This window comes from Antechinus flavipes, chromosome 2 (genome assembly GCF_016432865.1).
Source record: "Antechinus flavipes isolate AdamAnt ecotype Samford, QLD, Australia chromosome 2, AdamAnt_v2, whole genome shotgun sequence".
In the NCBI taxonomy this organism is placed as follows: domain Eukaryota; kingdom Metazoa; phylum Chordata; class Mammalia; order Dasyuromorphia; family Dasyuridae; genus Antechinus; species Antechinus flavipes.
The window spans coordinates 25,779,453-25,800,811 of record NC_067399.1 but is presented as its reverse complement, the minus strand read 5'-3'; the positions used below and the strand labels follow the sequence as shown (position 1 = coordinate 25,800,811).

The 21,359-nt window shown below is 34.3% G+C and overlaps 1 protein-coding gene across 2 annotated transcripts in view; it reads right to left on the bottom strand.

The window, feature by feature from the left end:
• CTNNA2 (catenin alpha 2) overlaps positions 1-21,359 on the bottom strand; it is a 1,459,872-nt gene that overhangs the window by 1,119,290 nt on the left and 319,223 nt on the right. For both annotated transcript variants that reach the window (XM_051974336.1, XM_051974337.1), the window contains exon 3: positions 18,528-18,723. In XM_051974336.1, coding sequence (XP_051830296.1) covers positions 18,528-18,723 — 196 coding nt within the window. The remainder of the gene's footprint in view (positions 1-18,527; positions 18,724-21,359) is intronic.

Here is a 21,359-nt window from a genome sequence, read left to right as displayed (position 1 = left end):
GTTGGACTTTTCTAAGTCAAATCCCCTTCTTTCCCCCCCTCCCCAATTCTCTCCCCCCCTGCTATCCCCTCCCCCCCACACACATACTGATCTTTTTGGATAGCAGGATCCCCATTCAGGAAGACTTCAAAGTGATTTTCATTCAGTTGGAGATCTGGGCCTGATATTGGTAAGTATCTAGGCCTGGGGGGATTGGTTTTCTTTTCATCTGGAAGATTTCTATAAAGGACAATTCTAAACTCCATATTTTTGCAGAAGCCTGAAGTAGTATGCTTTGCCAAGGGACCTCCCCTCTTGGGCACAGCTGCCTACCAGGACCCCTGCCCACTGTGAAGAGATCTTCTTCTCAGTGAAAACCTCTTGTTATTTCTCTGCCAGGACCTTGCCACTGAAGAAATCAGTCTTCCTAGCAAAGCTGGCTTCTCAGTGCCAATTAAACTTTCTTTTTTGGCACTAACATTTCGGTTTTGTGAATTCTTTTACTCTGGACTTGCACCACCAACCAAAAAGGGAGTCCCACAATTCTTGGCACTGCCACTAGAACAACATCAAAGGGACAAGTCCCTATCCTGCCATGATTCTCTCATACCTAATGTCCCTTGGACAAGTTCACAGGTGAATAAGAGAACTGCCTTCTGTCACTGAATTAATAGTAGAATATTTGCTTATCCTCTGAAAGGCTCATGGAAATCATTTTTGGTAGACCTCCAGTGTGGAGGGACCAGCCAGGTTTGCTCTCCTTTTCTCAGCCTCTATATTTGAAAAGTTTTTTTTTTTTTTTTCCCCATCCCCTGCATAAGATTATAAAGATCTGAGAGGGATGACGTGCATTTCAAACATTTCTCTTAAGTTTTTTTTTTTTTAATCAATGTGACAGCAGGGTGTTGGGGTTAATAGTTCAACCTGTTCTAATGCTCTGGTCCCAGCACAATTAATTAGTGGAGTTTTCCAAGAAACTGAAGTCTATATACTTATAGTATAAAGATCTGCCATCTGTCAGTTCTTGAAAGGTAAAAATCATCTTTTGTAGCATTCCAGACACTAGTTAGTGTGTTGTTAGGTTTCTGGGAGGTATTATATTTTTGCAGCCTTCAGTAACATTCTGGTTTCTATCATGTCCTTGAATAATTGGTATTAATCACTAATTAAATGTTCCTTATAGATAACTCCTCCATACTTTCTCATGGCACTACTCCAGTTCCAAACTGCCATCATAAACTTCTCTATTTCCATAAATAACACTATTATCTTTCAAAATATAATAATTATTAGTGGCCATGATAATTTTGGTGATGATAATTTTCTCTGTCTTTTTTTGTTTCTGTGTCTCTGTGTCTGTCTGTCTCTCGCCCTCTCCCTCTGTCTCTGTCTCTTTCTCCCTCTCCTTCTTCCTCTCTCTCTCTCTCTCTCTCTCTCTCTCTCTCTCTCTCTCTCTCTCTCTCTCTCTCTCTCTTTCTCTCTCTCTCTCTCCTTACACACACACACACACACACAATGCAGAATTCAAGGCTATCACCAACCACATAGCAATCACAACAAATCTCTCCATCAATCAGGCCAGACCTTCCAGGGGCAGCCAGAATGTTGCTTTGTTGCTTTCTTTTAAAAAGCAGATTGTAAAAGCACTAAGTTAAGTGTGTGAAGTTAGTTTCTACCAGCAATTGAATGCAAATTAATTTTTACAGAAAGAAGCTGAGAAGTAGAGTTTAGGGGAGCAGAAATCTGCTCCTTGCTTCCCCTCCTGCAGGTAGGTAGGAGAGCTTCAGTCAGGCCCATCTGCTGCATGGTTTGCTGTGGGCCTGTGACCCAGCAGCCCTGGGAATATGGAGGAGCAGGGGCACAGTAAAAGCGAGGGTAGGCATATGTTATTGTTATTTTGCTCAGCACAATAGGTTTTATAGTTATTGTTAAAGTGCACATTTTGTCATTTCCTGGAACATTTAATGTGAGTTTTAATTAATATTTAATGGTATTTTTTATATATTAAGGCCTGTTTTGTCATGTACAGAGAAAACCATGACATTTCAGTATCTTATAGAAGGATCTCTTTCTGTGTCTCCCTGTCTCCTTCATTCTCTCCCCCCCTTTTCCTCTCATCTTCCTCTTCCACTTCCTTTCTCTCTGTCTTTCTCTCTCGCACACACAGAAAAGGGACAGAGTGGGAAAGAGAGAGAGACAGAGCAACAGAGAGAAAGAGAGAGAGATTAAGAATAAGCCTTTGTCAGTTAATATAATTCATTGATTCTTCTCAGATTTTGCCAGAACCTTAGACATCACCTTAGTCCAGTTCATTCGGGCAGGTAAAAATCCTTCTCCCAAATCAAACAGCTCATTACAGAGTCATGTCTAGAACTTAGAACCTTAGTCTAGCACTTGGGCTCCTTGTGAGAGACATATAGTAACAAACATATTTACATCACGCTTTAAGATTTGCAATGATCTTTAAAAACATTTATTTAATCCTCACGACAACAATCTATTATTATCCCCATTTTACAGAAAAGGAAGCCAAGGCTGAGAGATTGTGACTTGTTTATGTTGATCCAACTTATGAGTCTCTGACTTTATTACACTGTAGCAAACTGTCTTTTATTGATATATGATTAAATTAGCTCAAGAATGCTATATATGTTGCTTTGTTGTTGTTAAGTAATTTTTGTCACATCTAACTCTTTGTAAATAAGTTGCATCTGACTCTTCATGTCCCCATTTGGGGTTTTCTTGGCAAAGATGCTAGAGTGGTTTGTCATTTCCAGTTCATTTAACAGATGAGAAAACTGAGGCAGAGTGAAATAACTTGCCCAGGGTCACACATTTAGTGCCTGAGGCTAGAATGGCACTGAGAAAGATGAGTTTCCTTGACTCTAGGTCTGGGGCTCTATCCCCTGCACCACCTCACTGCCATATGTTGTTTAAATTCAAGCAATTAGGATAGGATAAAGCAGACTCTAGTAAACTGAATGGGAGGGAGAGTGATTTGGTATAGATCACTTAAGCCTTCACTTAAGCCTTCCTTCCCTAAATACTCTTATTTATTAAATCTATCCAGCTGGGTTCTTAACCTACTTAAATATCATCAAACAAATAATGGGATTAAGTCTTCTGAACAATGCAGGCTTACTCCTGCTCCTCTGCAGAATCAGAGTTTGGTGCTGGAAGGGACATGAGTGAACAAGTTCACTAATTTAGAGAAGAAAGGAACAGAGAAAATGATGGACAAGTTGGAAAAAAGTATTATAAAATTACTCTTTCCCTTTACGCCAACTGCCTCACTAAATGCAAAAAAAAGAAGAAGAATACTCTTCAGCTCTCTGTTTAGATTGGAGGTGGGAGACCAGGAGGCTGCTGAGAAGACAACAGCTTGCCACTTTAGGAGAGATAGTAGGGAATGAGAGACCCTGGAGAATGAGAAGCTGATGAGACCACTGGGCTTTCAGAAAACACAGCCATCTTCTAGGTCCTTTCTTGAATGTGCATTGGACTTGAGCAAAGCAAAAATTTGCTGGCCATAAGCAGAGCTCATAGTGAAAAGCAAATAATAATAATAATATTTACGTAGAATACAAACAAATATAAGTAAATAGGATTTTAGGTATATATAGTTACATATAACCGTACATGTTATACATGTGCAAAAACATATATGCATGCACAGACATATAGTATATGTAAATATATATAATATGTAAATATAAATATATATGTGTATGTGTGTGTATAGACAGATAAATATATAGATGGATGGATGGATGGGTGGATAGATAGATACACAGATAGACAGATAGACATAGAGATAGTGATATAAATAAATAGAGGCAATAGGAAGGTCTCCACTTAGGGTAAGCAGACAGGCCTCCTGGGCAGAATGATACTTAATCTAAGCCTTGAAGGAAGCTAAGGGCAGTCAAGGGCAGACATGAGTCTGAAGTGTATGCCAGACATGGCATACCACCTGTGGAGGTAGGGAATGAAATGTTCTGTTTAGAAAACACCAAGTTTGTCTTTAATATAAGAGGACTTGACGATGGGTAATATGTTTTGCCTTGAAAAGAAAACTGAAGCCTCTTTGAGAAGCAGTTAAATCTTCAGAGGAATTTTTATTTTATCCCCTCAGCAACTGTGAGCTATAGAGGCTGTTGGAGGTAGAGAATGACTGGGTCAGTGGTATCAGTGGGTCAGACCATATAGACATGGGGGCAATCACAGGATAGGATCTATCAAAATATGAGAATCTGGAGGTAAAGAAGAACTCATAGTTGAATTTGTTGACTAAAGTCTGGGAAGGGCAGAACATAAATCCTCAGTAAGTGGTATAGACTGAGAGAGCACAGAGGGATGGAGGAACTAAAAGTCATTGTGAGGATGGAAAATAAATTTAAGAAGAGAGGGCACGTCAAAGGGAATTGTGAGAAGGGAATGGATGCTACCATTAGCTGAAGGAATTTCAGAGTTCTACATCATGGGAGTGGAAACATTCTAAGTAATGATGAGACCAAAGGTATACCTCTGTGCTCTAAAAATATCAAATTGGCAACTCTGAGGAACTCAAGTGAAAGTGAGAGAGGATGAAGGCAGGGATGCCAATTAGGCAGCCCTAATAACAAGGCCAATCAGAAGTGTCTTGAGGGCCTAAGCTATGGTGAGAACCTAGTAAGTAGAGAATAGAGAAAGGACCAATGAAATTCATCTTGAGGAAGAAGAACAGGAAGAGTGGATTTTCCAAAGAAGCAGGAGATTAAGGAAGAAGGGAAGGTTAAGTAGAGAACAGCTTGAATTATAATTTGGAAAAGTTGAGTTTCATATATCTATGGCACATTGAGATAAAAATGTCCAATCTACAGTCAGAGGTCTGGGCCTGGAGTTCAAAAAAGGAACTAGGAAATAGATGGCCACATTTGAAATTCACTGACATAAGGATAATTGTTGAATTCACAAGATTTGGGGTGATCGCCAAAACACAAAATGTATATAGAAAGAAGACAATACCAATTCCTATTACTGTACATCCACACAGAAGAGTTATGAAAACAAAGATGATACAATAAAGGAGCCCTGAGTGTGTGTGGGGAAAATCAGGAAGAAAACCAGGAAAAATCAGTGTCATGGAAACCTGGAGAGAAGAGAGCTTCTGGGGAGTGGGAGAATAATAAGATCAAATATCCCAGAGTTCAAGAAGAATGAAGACTGAGAAAAATCATCAAAGTAGCTCTAGGGAGCTTGTTAGTTACCTTGGAGAGAGCATTTTCATTTGTGGAATGAGGTCACAGTCCAGATTCCAAGGAACTGAAGAAGGGGCTTTTTTGTTTTGCTTTGCTTTATTTTTAAAGGATGAGAGTTGGGCATGCTCGTGGGTAGGAGGCAAGGAGCCAATATTTAGAGAGGAAGGGAAAATTAAAGACATGGGGTGTAATGATGATTGTAGAGTTGTCTTTGGTTTAGAAAAGGGTCACCGCCACATGGGAGCTTAAAGCAAATGCACATTAGAGAAAGGGATGGTAAAACAAAAAGGGTTTTGAGATAAAGAATAGAAAGAGGAGCTAACTTGGAGTGAATAGCCCCTAATTTCTCAGAAAAGCATGAGATGGGGTCTCAGGTTGAGAGTGAGAATATGATAAGTTGTATGAGAAGCTTGAGGAGATGGGAGGTGGGGGTGGAAGTGTCTAACTGCCAATGGGGGCATAGAAAGATCAGGAAAATATCAATAATTTTAAAAATTCCTTTGTTGCACAGAGGGTCCAGCTGACATTAACAACATATAGAAAATAATGGTCCCAATTATCATGCTTTTGTGACTTTCTCCTTCTCTGTCACTCAACAACAAGCAGGTAAAAAACCATATAGGCATGGAGGCAATCACAGCATAGGATCTATCAAGATATGAGAATCTGGAAGTAAAGAAGAACTCATAGTTGAATTTGTTGACTAAAGTCAGGGAAGGGCAGAACATAAATCCTCAGTAAGTGGTATAGCTTGAGAGAGCACAGAAGGATGGAGGAACTAAAAGTCATTGTGAAGATGGAAAATAAATTTAAGAAGAGAGGGCATGTCAAAGGGAATTATGAGGAGGGAATGGATGCTACCATTAGCTGAAGGAATTTCAGAGTTCTACATCATGGGAGTGGAATCATTCTAAGTGATGATGAGATGAAAAGTATACCCATGCATCCCTTTGGGTTTGTGGTGAGAGGGAAAGATCAGCTGATTTTTATTCCTTTTACTACCATGATTGATCATGTTAGTACTTTCCTAAATGTTGAGCCATTTCTTCCACCTGGCTATCCTGAATATTAATTGAAATACATTGCTGTAGCCTATTTTCTTAGGATTAAAATTATTGCAGCATCAATATTCATAAATATTACTGATATAACATTCTCTAAATTGTGTCTGACAATGTTCAGTATTTTCCATTCTTTGTGCAATCTCCTTTCTCATTTTGATATTTGTAATTGTCTTCAATTTTCTTAAAAAACAAATTAGTTAATGATTTAATCAATTTTATTGATATTTTAAGACAGCTCTATATGTTATGTAGCTAACTTCAGCTCCATTTTTTCTCTTCTAATTTTCAAAATTTATGTTTTTGTACCTGTATTTGAAGTACTAAATTGCTAGTTTCACAAGATTTAGATTGGGGGGGAAGTGTCTACTCAATTCATTAGTCTTCTGGGTCTTCCTTTTATTAATGTGTCTAACAAAATACATTTTCTGCTTTAAATCACTATTGATTAGAGAAATGCAAATCAAGACAACTCTGAGGTACCTCTACAAATCCTGCAGATCAACTAACATGACAGGAAAAGATAATGATAATGTTGGAGGGGATGTAGGAAAACTGTAACACTAATGCATTGTAGGTAGAGTTGTACACTAGTCCCAACTCTTCTGGAGAGCAATTTGGAATTATGCCCAAAGGGCTATTAAACTGTGCATGCCCTTTGATCTACTGCTAAATGAGGGAAAGGGATCCACGGGTGCAAAAATGGTTGTGGCAGCCCTTTTTGAAGTGGCAAGGAACTGGTAACTGAGTGGATGCCCATCAATTGGAGAATGGCTGATATATTAATGTAATGGAATATTATCCGCAGGATGATTTTAGAGAGGATTGGAGAGATATGAACTGAAGCTTGGTGAAGTGAGCAAAATGAAGAGAACATTTTACACAACAAGAAGATTATGTGATGATCAACTAAGATAGACTGGGTTCTTTCCAACAATGAGGTGATTTAGATCAATCCCAATAGATTTGTGATGGAGAGAGCCATTTGCATTCAGAGTGAAGGCTTTGGGGATTGAATGTACAGATCTTTGTATTTCATTTTTCCAGTATACTGTTCAGATCCATAATTTTTTTTCTGTTTATATTTTAATAGATGTGCCTATATCTTAAAAGCCACAGTAAAGTTACCTACAATTATTGTCTGACTATATAGGTATTTTTGGAATTTGTTTAGTTGGCTTATCTTTTTCTTTAAGCACTTCTATGACTGATTTTCATACTGATATTGTTTCATTATCTATCATTAATTTAAGCATAATGTAATGGCCCTGTTTGTCTCTTTTGACAGTTTATAATTTAACTATTACTGTGTATAAAAGTAGGATTGCCACAGATGCTTTTTTAAAAAATTCAGCTGAAGTATAATAGATTGCACTTTGGTCCCACGTTTATCTCTCTGTCAACCTTTTTGTCTTAAGTATTTTCCCTAAATCTGAAAGATCTTATTGGTTTTGTTTTCTAAGCTATTAGATGCAAACTTTTTTGTGTGCATTTTCTGCATGATAATCCATTAGCTTTCAAGTTTCTAAACTGTTTTTCTTTTTATGTTAATTGTATTTAAAAAAAAAAATCATCCAGGTACATAGTTTATTTTCTTTGTAGAAATCAGACTATCTTTTCTCTCCATAGGCATTTATCTATTTCCCCTCATAAAACAGACCTAAATCATTGGATCATATCCCTTTATTCTATAATTAGCCCTAAAAGCTTTATTTTATTTTTCTTGAAGCAATCCCTTCCCCCAATTTGATTTTCTCAATTTAGATAAATATTCTTTCTTGTCCAACTCTGTCCTTATTCTACATATACCACTAAATCTTTTTATCTCTTCCCTTTGGCAGTCAGATTTACAAGTCAAAGGATGATACAGGATCTTATGTAGGTATGGGACATTAATAAAGCCTTAAAGAGAGCCACAGATTCTAAGAAGTAATGTTGAAGAACATTAACATTATGGGAATGCCTTTCAAAGAGGTAGAAATGAAAGAAGCAATATCAGTATTTGAGAAAACAAGAGGATGGATAGAATGGAGAATGGCAGAGTATGGGGATAACAAATGAACTCTAGAAAGATTAATAGGAATCAGATTATTAAATGCTTTAAAATACAGGAAAATGTATTTTATTCTAAAGTCAGCAGGGAATTCTTTACTCTTTTTGAACAAAGGAACAAACTAGTGAAATATGTGATTTAGAAATGTTGGCATTTGTGAGGAGGAAAGATTGAAGAGGGAATTGAATGAAGGCTGGAAAACCAATTAGGATGTTATTGCAATTGTCCAGGCAAGAGTTGATGAGGACTTCTCCTAGGCTGGAGGCTATATAAGGGGAGAGAAGGGAAATATATATAAAAGATGCTGTAGAAGTAAATTCACTGAGTATTGGAAACTGATAGTTTATGAACATGAAAGTCAGGGAAGAGAGGGAAGATAACCTTTGAGTTCTAAACTTGGAAGATGGCAGTGATCAGTATCTGCCACATTTAAAACACTTAATTTCTGATTAAGGTCCTTAACAAAAAAATGGCAAATTAGTATTAGAAGAGGATTTGAGAGAGAAAATAAGAGTCCTATTTTGGATTTGCTGATTTTTGATAGTGCTACTGGCTATTCGCAAAACTATCCAGAATATATTTTTGTTTCCAATGAAGCAATTTTACTTTGTATTTCAATATATTTTTTCCAGCCTTTTTTTGTTATTAGTGGTCTTGAAAACTAATCTGGTATAATTTGAGGTGATGTCCCTTGATAAGTGGCTGGCTACATGAAAGATTTATCTTTTCTCCTCAATGTTCTGGAATTTGACAAGTAATTTTCTGGCTGAGTTAAATCTAAGATTTCTCTTTCTTAGTGATGTGAATTATTTTGGTAAACATTTGCCTTTAAGGTTAATACATCTGGACAATTCATCATGTATACTTTCCTGAAATATTTCTAATACGCATATATGTATCTGAATATGTGTATGATTTTGGAAAATCAATGATTCTTAAATTTTCTCAGTAAGCAATATCTTCAAGGATTGTTGATTTGGTCTACAGAGACTTCATGCATCCACCTAATTTTCCTATATTTTCTCTATGTCTTTTTGCATCTTTTCATTTTAAATTTAACTTCATTTTCTTTTTCAGAGTTTAATCAATTATTCATATCCAAATCCTTATGATCCCATTTGGGGTTTTCTTGGCAAAGATAGTGGTTTGCCTTTTCTATTTCCAGCCCATTTTATAATTTATTAAACTAAGGCTAACAGGATTAAATGACTTGCCCGGGGTTAATAGCTAGTGAGTCTGGATTGGAACTCAGATCCTGAGTTCGCTTTATATCTACTGTGTCACCTAGCTGCTTTTTTCTTTCAACATTAACTTCAATTATTTTTTTTTGTCCTTTAAAAGCTCCAGTGTCACTCTCTTTCCCTTCCTTTAAGTCTTTTATTCAATTTTCAAGTCATTCTTAGAGATCTTATGGGTGTATTTTCTTTTCTGGATCCTCATTGTAGCTGTCAGAACATTGTTTTTTTTCTTTTTCTTTTTTAGGGATTCTCAGATTATTTCCCCACTTTGTGTTTACTGACTGTTTTAGAGGGTTTATTTTGTGTATTCATTTCTTTAATTATTAGGGGTTGAGATTACTGGAAAGATTTCCATCTTTCCCTTCACTTCCTGTTGCTTTTTATTTTTGGAGTTCTTGTGATTTGGGAGTAATGAAAGGAAATTGAATTAAAACATTGCCTGTAATTCAGTTAACCTTCTGGGAATATCTCATCTTTCATTCATTTTAAGAACTAGAATTGCACCTATTCAACTTTTCTTCCTCTTTTTTTTTTTTAAACTTTGTAGAACTCTGATTTGGTAGTAATAATTGGATTAAGTCTTTTCATTTCCCCCACTGGTTTCTTAGTAACTGAGCAGATTTTCCTAGCAGTAAAATAGAACAGCACTTTTTTAGTAGATGATTTTCTGATTACTACACAGTCTTAGCAAAAACTCTGTGGCCCAACATTCTATGCTCAGCCAAGATGTTGATCTATGCTTCTACATACCCAACTATTTGACTTTAGGTAAATTCAGTGTCTTGATCTCTGTAAATTGATTTGGGTAAACTAAATTGTTTCCAAGATTTTAATTATTTTTTTTCAGCTCTAAGACCCTACAATTTCTAGCACTGCCCTTGTAAAGGACTCAGAGTCAGGGAAGATAAGAATTTGAACCCAAGCCTCAGTTACTTACAAGTTATGTGATCTGATGTACGTTATTTAATCTATTTGCCTCAATTATATCATCTGTAAATAGAAATAATAATAGCACCTCTCCTCCCACCTCCAGAATTATTATAAAGAGCAAATGAGAGAAAAGTAATCAAGTGCTTTGCAAATCCTGAGACACTATAAAATTTAGTTATTATTAAGAATAAAGTAAATTATCATTTCAAAGAAGATGTCATGAAATAGGCTATATATTAATTTAATAGGCATTTGTTAAAGTCCCTTTTTACAAATTTCCCTAAATCATTCAAAATATTTTAGCCAAAAAATGTACATGCAATGCTCATTTGGTCCTAAAAAAACTCCCATGAGTCAGATACTATTATTCTTATCTGACAATTAAAATACTGAAGGAAAGAAAAATTAAATGAACTGAATGATGACAACTATAAATCAACTATAAAAAGTAGTCAAAAATAAATGGGTTTAGGTGTAAATAGGTTTCTCAAATCCATATCCCAGTGTAGGGAGCACTCATGATTATGGTAGGTCTCAAGGAGGGTATTCTTTATAACTAGAAATATTTCTCTGATTTGGAAGACTCAGCTTGGTGACTAGAAAAAGGGAAGATATAAGAACCTAATTTCAACTAGATTATAGGTATCCTATAGGTACGATGACATTTTGATAGTATCACAATCAACTCAACTATTCCTGACCTACTGTTTTGAATTAAGAATGGCAAAAAGGTCTGAGTTTGAAGAGAACATCCATCATGATTCCTGCTTTTAAGAACATTAAAATCAAGATGAAAAGTCAACACAAAAAGGTGAAATGACTTGAGTTCGAAATGAGAGAAGTGATACTGTGAATTCAGGAGTCAATCAAAATGTATCCTCTACTAACATCTAACATATCATATATATATATATATATATATAGTTGAGATTGGATGGATTAAGTAGAGATACCCCTAATCCCAATGCAAAAATTATTTATATCAATTTCACATTTGGGTTTTATAAGAAATGATTCAATAAAAATAATAAAAAACATATTAATAAAGTACTGAGGTTAAAAACATCAGACAGCACAATCCCAGAGGGAAACCAGAAAGCTAAATAAAGTTTTATTTCAAAAGCTATTATTGGGGAGGGGGGAATATATGAAAGAATATAGAAAATATAACCAACACAGAATTTGCACATTTATTTCATTAAGCAACAGAAGGTCCCCAAAAGCCTTGAAATCTGCAAGACTTCCTAACAGGCTGTGCCACAGATATAATCTTAAATTATGATGAACAATAAGACAATTGTAAATACCTAGTTATGATGAAATGTAGGATGACATCTATAAATCAATTATAACAAGGTGATCACAAATAGTTTGGACTCAAGGATAAAGTGTTCCCAAATCCATATCAGTGAATGTAAGGAACATTTATGTGTACGGTAGATCTTAAGGAGGTTGCCATTTATAGCTAGAAATCTTTCTCTGATTTGAAAGGCTCACCTTTGTGACTTGCATATGGGAAGATTAAAATGAGAAAGCATAATACATCACTATTGCCCTTCTTCAGACACTACTGTCATAAAAGGCAATGAGAGCTTCCCTTGGCCCAAAGGAAAATTTATGTGGCCTAGATGTACCATTCTTTGCTCTAATTATTCAAGTCACCCTTCAGATCTAACTCAATCATCAACTCTATTATGAAGCCCTTTCAAAGTCTCTCCAGTTATCTCTCCAAAAACTATATTCATTCTTACATTCTTACAGTTGATCTTCCAAGCTCAATTTTCAGAAAATCAAATTATTGAACCATCAAGCCTCAAAAATTTCTACATTAAAGCAAATGTTCACCAAGCAGCATAGAATGCTAATTGTATAAAAACACCCAATGCCGCCTCTGTAGTTTCTTTTTAAAGGCTGGGATTCAGTGAATTCAGACACAATCTGTTTGATTACTGTTGTATAGAGGCACCATGATGTGCATATAGAAGAGCACAGCAAGATGCAAAGAAACATTTCCCCAACTATCATTAAAAAAACCAAGCCCAAACAGAAGCCTATTGGATGCTTTAATGTTACACTAAAGCAACAGATGACTGAGAAAACATTTTATTTAGGCAACAGAAAAAGGATTTTTTTAGTCTAATTTGTTTTTTTTTTTTAAAGAATAAGCTAAAAATAAAAGGAAGCATTTTGGAAAATCAACTTGAAAAAAATCAGCATAAAAATTGGATTTCTGGGATGGATATTGTGTTCCATCAATCTAAACACTGCAGGGCGCCCATTTATAGCACAGAAGGAACAATGGTTTTCCACAGTATGTTTAAAAAGAAGATATAAAGGTTGGCCAAGATCATTCTAGACAATAGAGAAACTTAAAAAAAAAAAAACTAAGTGCCATTTGATCATGGCTTAATAATATAATACAAACCTCCTTGGATTTTTCTCTCTCACTCTCCACATCCAAAGTGTCTCCACAAATTTCTACTCTAATATTTCATCACAGTGTGGAATTATCCTGAAGTTCTTGGAGGCTGACAGCCAACATAATCTCTTCCAGTTTCTATCTTCATTTCTTCATTCTCAGAATTATACACACACACACACACACACACACACACACATATGAATTTTTTATATTTATATACTATGTTATATACATTACATATAATATATGTATATATATGTACATATGTTATATATAGATATTATATTTATGCAAAACAACCAACTTAAGTTCTCCCCTGTTCTATCATCATTCCTAGGACCAATATGGTTATGAACAGAGAAGCTAATCACCTGAAGGCTGATCACATGGAGATGAATTTTGACTTTGGAAATGAGTTTCCACAAGAGACAAATATAAAACAGTTTTCAGAACTCAGTAATTCCAATATGTTTATGCAACGGCAGTGGTTGAGTGGTAGAAAAAATACGCAGTGGAGCTCTAACCATCTATAAATATCACTTTAGTTGGCATCCTAATCAAGGTGCTTACTCAGTGAATAACTAGACACACTAAGAGTAATACAAATTTTCTTGCTCTAAACCAGAGATTGGTAAACTATAATCTGTGGACTAATATAAAATGTAAGAATCATTCATGAATTGTGGGGCATAAAAAAATTAAGTTACTGGTTCAGGTTTGGTGTATAGGTCAAACTGTTCCATAAATAAAATCAGAGATTACAAATGAATGACAGGAAACCTCACAAAATCTCCTTGAAAGGTCAAATAAATAAATTAGTAGAGACAGTTTATATCATACATCCAAAAACCACAAAAAATATTTCATGGACAATTGATTATTTCATGTTATAATGTTCATGGCAAACATTTTCAAAACATAAAAGTAATTGGAATTATTATGACAATATTTAACTAGTATTTATATAGCAATTTCAAGTTTTGCAAAGGAATTTTAAAACATCTTACAAAAACTTTAGGAAGTAGATGCTAATTTTACCCACATTTTACATATGAGGAAACTGAGTTCAGACAGAGGTAAGGTAACAATTCAGATGTTGAAACTAGTATTTGAGATTAAATTTGATCTCAAACTGAACTTAAATTTAGTCCTTTCTTCACTTTATTACCTAGTTTCTGGAGAAAAACATGGTTTAGATGTAAACAATGAGAGAAACTAATGTCATATAGAAGCAATGTGATTATATTTAATATGCTCTTCCATAATCACTGGCAGAATAAGCACCTAAAGACCAACATGTACAAAAGTATAATTAAGTATTTTTAACAAAGAAGAAATGATTAGTAACTAATGTGGAGGTCACTTCTGAATCAATTGTGAACAGTCAGCTACACCATACGAAGATTAACATCAGAATTGAATTTTTTTTTTTTTTAAGAATGAGAAAAGATACCATTAGAGGCACCTTAAACTGATCTATTTAAATGAGTTGTTGACACTGATGAATGGGAAAGAGATGGAGGAACAAATATTAACATGGACAGCTATACTCCCTAACAAATTTTATACACTGTAAGTCAATCACCACAATAATAAGACAAATAGTGAGCAAACATTTTATCTCATAAAGAGAGAGATGGCAGCAAGTAGAAACATCAATTTAAAATATAAACTTATTTGTGGAAATCTCAAGCAGGGGGATGACAGAAAATAATATATAATATTCACTAACAATAACATTGAGAATCAATGAAAAGAAAAGTAAATACACAGAATATTTGACAAGATAACTAAGACATCATTCTGAAAATATTTAAAGATGAAATGGGGAGCAAAATATATAAAGAAATTTAAAAAAATAACTATCAAGATTTCTTTTATTAAGTTCTCTTTTACCACCAATTTTGAAAAAAAACAAAACAGAAAATTCCTGATATCCTACATGAGAAAGTAGATATAGAAATGAAGTTTTGCAAAGTTAAATTACATGAATGATTATATCACCATTGCCAACAACAAATATGCATAAACACAAATATGTGTCAGGCATTGGGTTGATTGATGGGAACAAAAATAAAAATAAAACCAAAGCCCTCTCTTTTAGAAGCACATATTCTAACACAGAGAAAATATGGAAATAACAGTGTGTGTGTGTGTGTGAAAAAGAGAGATTGGGGGAAAGGGGGGGGGAAGAGAAAATATAACAAATAACATTGGGATTTGGCAGAGAGGGGGGAAACCAAGTAAGCCCTCTTGCAGAAGGGAATATTTGAGAAGTGGTTCATTCAGAAGGCAATACAATTTTAAATGCATGAACAGATTAATTTATAATATTGTGAATGAGAAGAGGTACTAAGCATTTGTGAAAAACAGTATCGATTATTATTTTTTTAAAAGGTGAATGTGACCATTTTCATAGTACTAACTCATTTTCCATTTCTACAAAACAATTATCATTGAGGTATGAGATGAAAAGGCAAGACTTTTATTAATAATGTTCCATCACAGCTGAGATGGTCACAGTTATACAATAGACTGGAAGATAAAGAAAAAAAATAAGATCTTACTATATTGATTGTTTATTGACTATAGAAAACAACTTCTTTTGGTAAACTGCTACTTAATTGGCTCTCTTCCAGATTAAATGTTTCTCATGCATAATAAAAAATCGGGAACTATTTCTTGAAAGTCTCAACAAAAGAATTAACATTATGCAGTAACGTTCTGATCACAGTTTAAAGTCTAATCCATATTCCTAATTTTACAGATAAAATAAAACTCAGGAATAAACCTCCAATGTGTAATACAAATTCAGGATAAAAAGGACGCTTTTGCTCACAGACAACTCTTACTGTCCTAGATATTTAGCAGAGAATGCAAACTAAATGAATTCCTATGGATAAGGGGATCGTGTAAATATCAAGAGTTTTATATATATCACGAAATTTAGGTGCTTCAAGTTGGTGACTATGGAAGAGGGTTTTAGATAAGCCATAATATCCCACCAAAGAGTTTGACCTAACTATTCACTCAAGAAAAATCAAGTGGATAAAAATAAATGTAATGTTCCTTTATGCACATTACAGCATTACAATACGTGTGACAGACGTTCAAGAGAAAATCATTTAGTATCTACATACTAATCAATGAGCTGGACCCCAAGTTTCTTTTTATTTAAATTTATTTTTATTAAAGCTTTTTTTTTGTTTTCAAAACATATGCATGGATAATTTTCACCAATGACCCTTGTAAAACCTTGTTCCAATTGTTTTTTCCTCCCTTCCTCCCACCCTAGATGGCAAGTAATGCAATGTATGTTAAATATGTAGAGTTCTTCTATACACATTTCCACAATTATCATGCTGCACAAGAAAAATCAGATCAAAAAGAAAAAAAAATGAGTAAGAAGACAAAATGCAAGCAAGATTATCAACAACAAAAAGAGTAAAAATACTATGTTGTGATCCAAACTCAGTTTCCACCGTCTTCTCTCTGGGTGCAGATGGTTCTCTTCCTCACAAGACTATTAGAATTGACCTGAATCATCTCATTGTCAAAAAGAACCATTGGACCCAAAATTTCAAAGGAAAATAAGAGAGTAGAAATTGGGAATTGTGCAGGAGCATGAATGACACTGAGCTTCTTTCTGAAATAAAGCCTCAATTTTTTTGAATACTGTATTCTTTAAGAAATTTAGCTTGGCTTCAGGTCATAGAATAATGCCATCGCTAAAGAATTACAGTTATATGTCACTTAAGAACAAGGGAAAGTTATTTGGCTGGCATGGGGATGCTTCAGCATATTAACAATAAAGATTTGCACAGAAAGTCATGTAGAGCATCATAGAAATATAGGATTTCAGAGGTAGGAACAACTTTGGTGATCATCTAGTTCATCTCATTTTCTTTCAAAATTCTAGCTATAACAAGCCCAATAAAAGACAATTCAGACTTTGCAGGAAGATTGATAGTATAAGGGAACCTACTGTACTGTAAAGTAACTCATTCCAGTATGAAGAAGCTTAACTATTATAAACATGTTCCTTAAATACAAACTTTTCTTCTTTCAAATTCCACTTATTGCAATGAATTTTGATCTCTGGGTCAATCTGAATGGGGAAAATTAATCCCTCTTTCTCTTAAGTGTTTTTGAGCTACTTGAAATTGATATCTCCCATAAATTATCTCCTCTGCAGGCTAAAAATCCACACTTAATCATTTGACCCCTGTGTAATATAGACTAGAGACCTTTTACTATTTCATTTGCACTTTTCAAATCAACAAAAAAAAAATTGTTGAAAATCTACTAAAAAACAGCAAGTATCACTAAAGGAGCTTACCAGTCAATGGCCTTCATAAACTGTTAAGTTTATTAGATCTATTAACATGATCAACCCAATTTTCTTCAAAAATGGGACAAAATGTCACAATTTACCATTCCCATAATTCTCAAATTGGGTAGTCACAGGTACTGTTCTGGGGAAGGCATTGGATGTTAGAAAGTGTTGATATGACTGGATACCAGAGTGAATAGAATGCTTGGAGTCAAGAGGATTTGAGTTCTAAATGTGTCAAACATGTGGCAAACTATGTGACTCTGGGCAAATCATCTAATCACTTTGTGCCTCAGTTTCCTCATCTGTCAAATTCAGAGAATAGATTCAATGGTCTCTAAAGGTTCTATATAGCTATATACTGAAGGCTTTATGATCAATCCTTTTTATCACATGGTATGACACTGTAATCCACAGCATTCCCCTGTCTCCATGTTTAAATTATCCATTGCTAACTTAACCTGGCCAGCAAAGACAGCCTTAGGCAGAAACATTCCCAAAGAGTAAGAAGCCCAAGGGGAGTGATACCATATAGGGTGCCTCCAATATTTTATATAGATAAAAATCTGTTTCAAATTAATATCAAAGACAGTGCAGTGATCAGAGAAGCTACGTGGGATTATAGAAGCAAAGGGGAAATTAAAGAAACATATATATTGGAGCTAAGGATGGACTTCAGAGGTCATGTAGCTAAACCTCCTCATTTTGAAGATGAGGAAACTGAGGCCTATATAAAGTAATGTTACTTAAATACTAAGTAGAAGATGCAGGATTTGAATGCAGGTCCTAGACAGCTTAAAATCTCATGCTCTCTATCTACCCAGTCAATTAGTATATGCCCTGTTGTTAAAATATAAATTTATTTTAAATTCCATATTAATGGATTAAGTTACTTCTTTCTCTCCCTCCTGTAACAAAATGCTGGCTCATAACATCCTACCACACTAGAATCCTTCAGCTAAAGTGCTTATTCGATTGTCCTTTATCCCAAGGACAAATTTAGCTTTAGGAAACAGAGCTGGAGATTTTAAAATCACAGCGACCAAGACAAGTGTGTAGCATTGCTATATGATCACAACTAAAAATATCCATCTTGATCCTGAGTTCTGAAAACTCCAGAGATGAAACCTATAGACTGTGTGAAAAGGCAAGAGTAGCTGACTGAGCAAAGAGAGGCTTCCAGGTATTTTAGCAAGGATACGCTGTTTTTGGAGGAAACTTTATCATTTAGAAATTAAATAGATGCTCTGCTGGAATTTAATTCAATATACCTTGTTTCCGTACATCCTCCACAGCAGTGACCAGTTCTTCTTTGAGGTCTTGACTTTCTTTAGCAATCTGTTCACCTTTTTCCAAGAAATTTTGAGTGGCCTGCTCCACAGAAGCTGCTAACACATGAGCTTTCTTAGATCGACCTTTCTTCTTCCCTGATGGCCCCTTGTTGCTTGTATTGACTAAAGTTGTCACCTACAAAAACAGAAATTAAAAAGCTTTAAAATAAATATATAGAACATTATAGAATTATAATACATCATCATTACATTTTCTAAAATTAAAATAGTGAATGCCATTAGTACATTACACATTTTGCACTATATTGCCTATTCTCATTTTTAATGTAAAGTAGAAAAGCCTGTGCATCGATAAGTGGATAGGCAGCTTTTCACCAAACATAAAGACATGGAAAAGTTTAGGGTGAGATGGTAACAAATATAGTCCAGCATAGATTTAGAGCATGGAAAGTATCATGCTTTGAATAAGATGAGATGGGTACTTATGGAAATCTATCAAATCACAGAGCCATTTGATGTTGGAGTTTTTTGGTTGTAGTTGTTTATTTGCTTGATTTTAGAGATTGTAGAGATTTTAGAAATCCTTAGAATCCAACCCTCTCATTTTGTAGCTAATGAAATTAAAATGATGAGAAGTAAAATGGCTCATGCAAGGTCATTATGATAATAAGTGTCTGAGGTAGGCTTTGAAACCAAGACTACCTAACTCATCTTATCAATCTTTGAAATATAAATTTGAATCTGTCTCTGAATTACTTAGTTCCTGAATAGACAGACTAGAATCCAGCCTTAGGAACAGCAAATGGTTATTGAGCAAATTCTCAAACTTTAAATCAATTTTCATGCCATATCTCAAAAATATTAGATGATTCTATTATGTTAATAATATCAGAGGTCCATTCCCTAGTCCTAACTAAAATGTTTTACTCGAGCTTATTAAAGTAAAACTCTGTCATTATATCTTGAAATAAATACAAATTCAGTCTTTTGCTTATTCTATTAACTCAGAGATGCAAAGGACATGAGATTTTGATTTCTTTTATTGCCCCAAATGATATTGTCTTAGCAATACTGTTCAAATTCTACTTTTTCAATTGTACTTTTGATATTTAATAGGTTGGTTGAAATATATGATTGGACATTTTCAAAAAAAGTTTTATAAATACTAGGAATTTGATGATGTGGTGACAAACAAAATTATTAAAATCCAGGAAAAACAAATCAAGGCATAAGTAAAAGATAATTTCCCAAATTTCTAATCAGAAATTATTTCTCAACATCTATCATTTTACATTTACATTCTGAAAGCTATGTTTACTAGTTTTGTTGTCTACTTATCAAGAATTTTGGTAATATTCTGCTTACTATAAGTCAGGCACAACTTGATTTTATACTTTGGGGGAGGGGTGACATAATCAAAGCTAAGTGACTTGCCCAGGATCATATAGCTAACAACTATCAAGTGTCTGAAGGCAATTTTGAACTTTATCCTATCCACTGAACTAGCTACTCCAGTTTTGTACTTTTAATCAGTATCTTTCCCCTGGTATTGAAATTATTATTATTATTATTATTATTATTATTATTATTATTATTTTATCCATGAGCATGTTTCCTGATTTGATGATAAACTACTTTCACTGAAGGATATCTGAAATGCTGAATCCTATAACTTTATAGTTGGTAAAGTAGCTTGACAGTTACATATTCAAATGAAAGTATTACTGATAGTCTTTACTAGCAAGTCACTTCAGAATATCATCATTTTAGAATTAGAGGAAATCTAGTCCAAAAACTCCCATTTTTACAAGAGAAAAATGTCTTGGAGAGTTGTCCAGTGTTGAAAGTAGTGGAGCCAAGATGTGTTTATTGATTGACTGATTGAGTGTGTTCTTTATATTCTGCTACCTCCCATAAATGGTAAACAAAACCAGAAGAAAAAGCTGTAATTATATGTAAAATGATTAATACATCTAAAATAACTGAAAAATAGTCCATGTTGTTACAGAAGCCAAGAATTTGCATTTGTATAGGAAAGAAAAAAATCACTAATATGAACATTTAACTGACCCATAAGAGACAAAAACAATCTCATAAAGAATAGAGATTAAAAGGTTGTGATATACCTAATTTGAAATTTTATAGATGTAACACTGCCATAAAAGTTCAACAGAGGGAGGGGGGAAGCTTGAATACATACATACTGAAAAATCAAACATGTATTACCTCTATACAATGTAAAAAGAACACTTTCCATTTGTATTCTTATAGGATAAAGTCAAATCCCTATTTATTATTAGTTGCCCTAAAGATGCTCTCAGTGAATCTACACAAGATGAGTCTACATTGAAATACCTTAATTCAATTATAAAAATTGATCATTTTCTCTGCCTGTGCAACAGTCTGCTGAACATTCAGCATAAAAAGACAATGGGATTCAACTTGTCTCAGGGCCATTTCTATGTGAACTCCTGTGAATATAACATGACAATGAAATAAAAACTAATCTTAATAGTATGCTTTCAAAAACACTTTATATAACTTATCTGAGCTTAAACAACTTCTGAAAGTAGCTACAATTATGTTTTGAACAATAGTAAACTAAGTTAGAGAGATTCAGTAACTTGTTCATTGTCCACAATTAGTAAATATTTGGTGTTGGGGATTTGGACATATGATTTTTCCCAACTCTTAACTTCTGCTACCAACAAAGCTCCATTATTGCCTTTGTCAAAACATATCTCTTTTACAAACTTTTACAAATCACACTATACAATGATCATAAACTTTTTTATTGCTATAAGCATATGG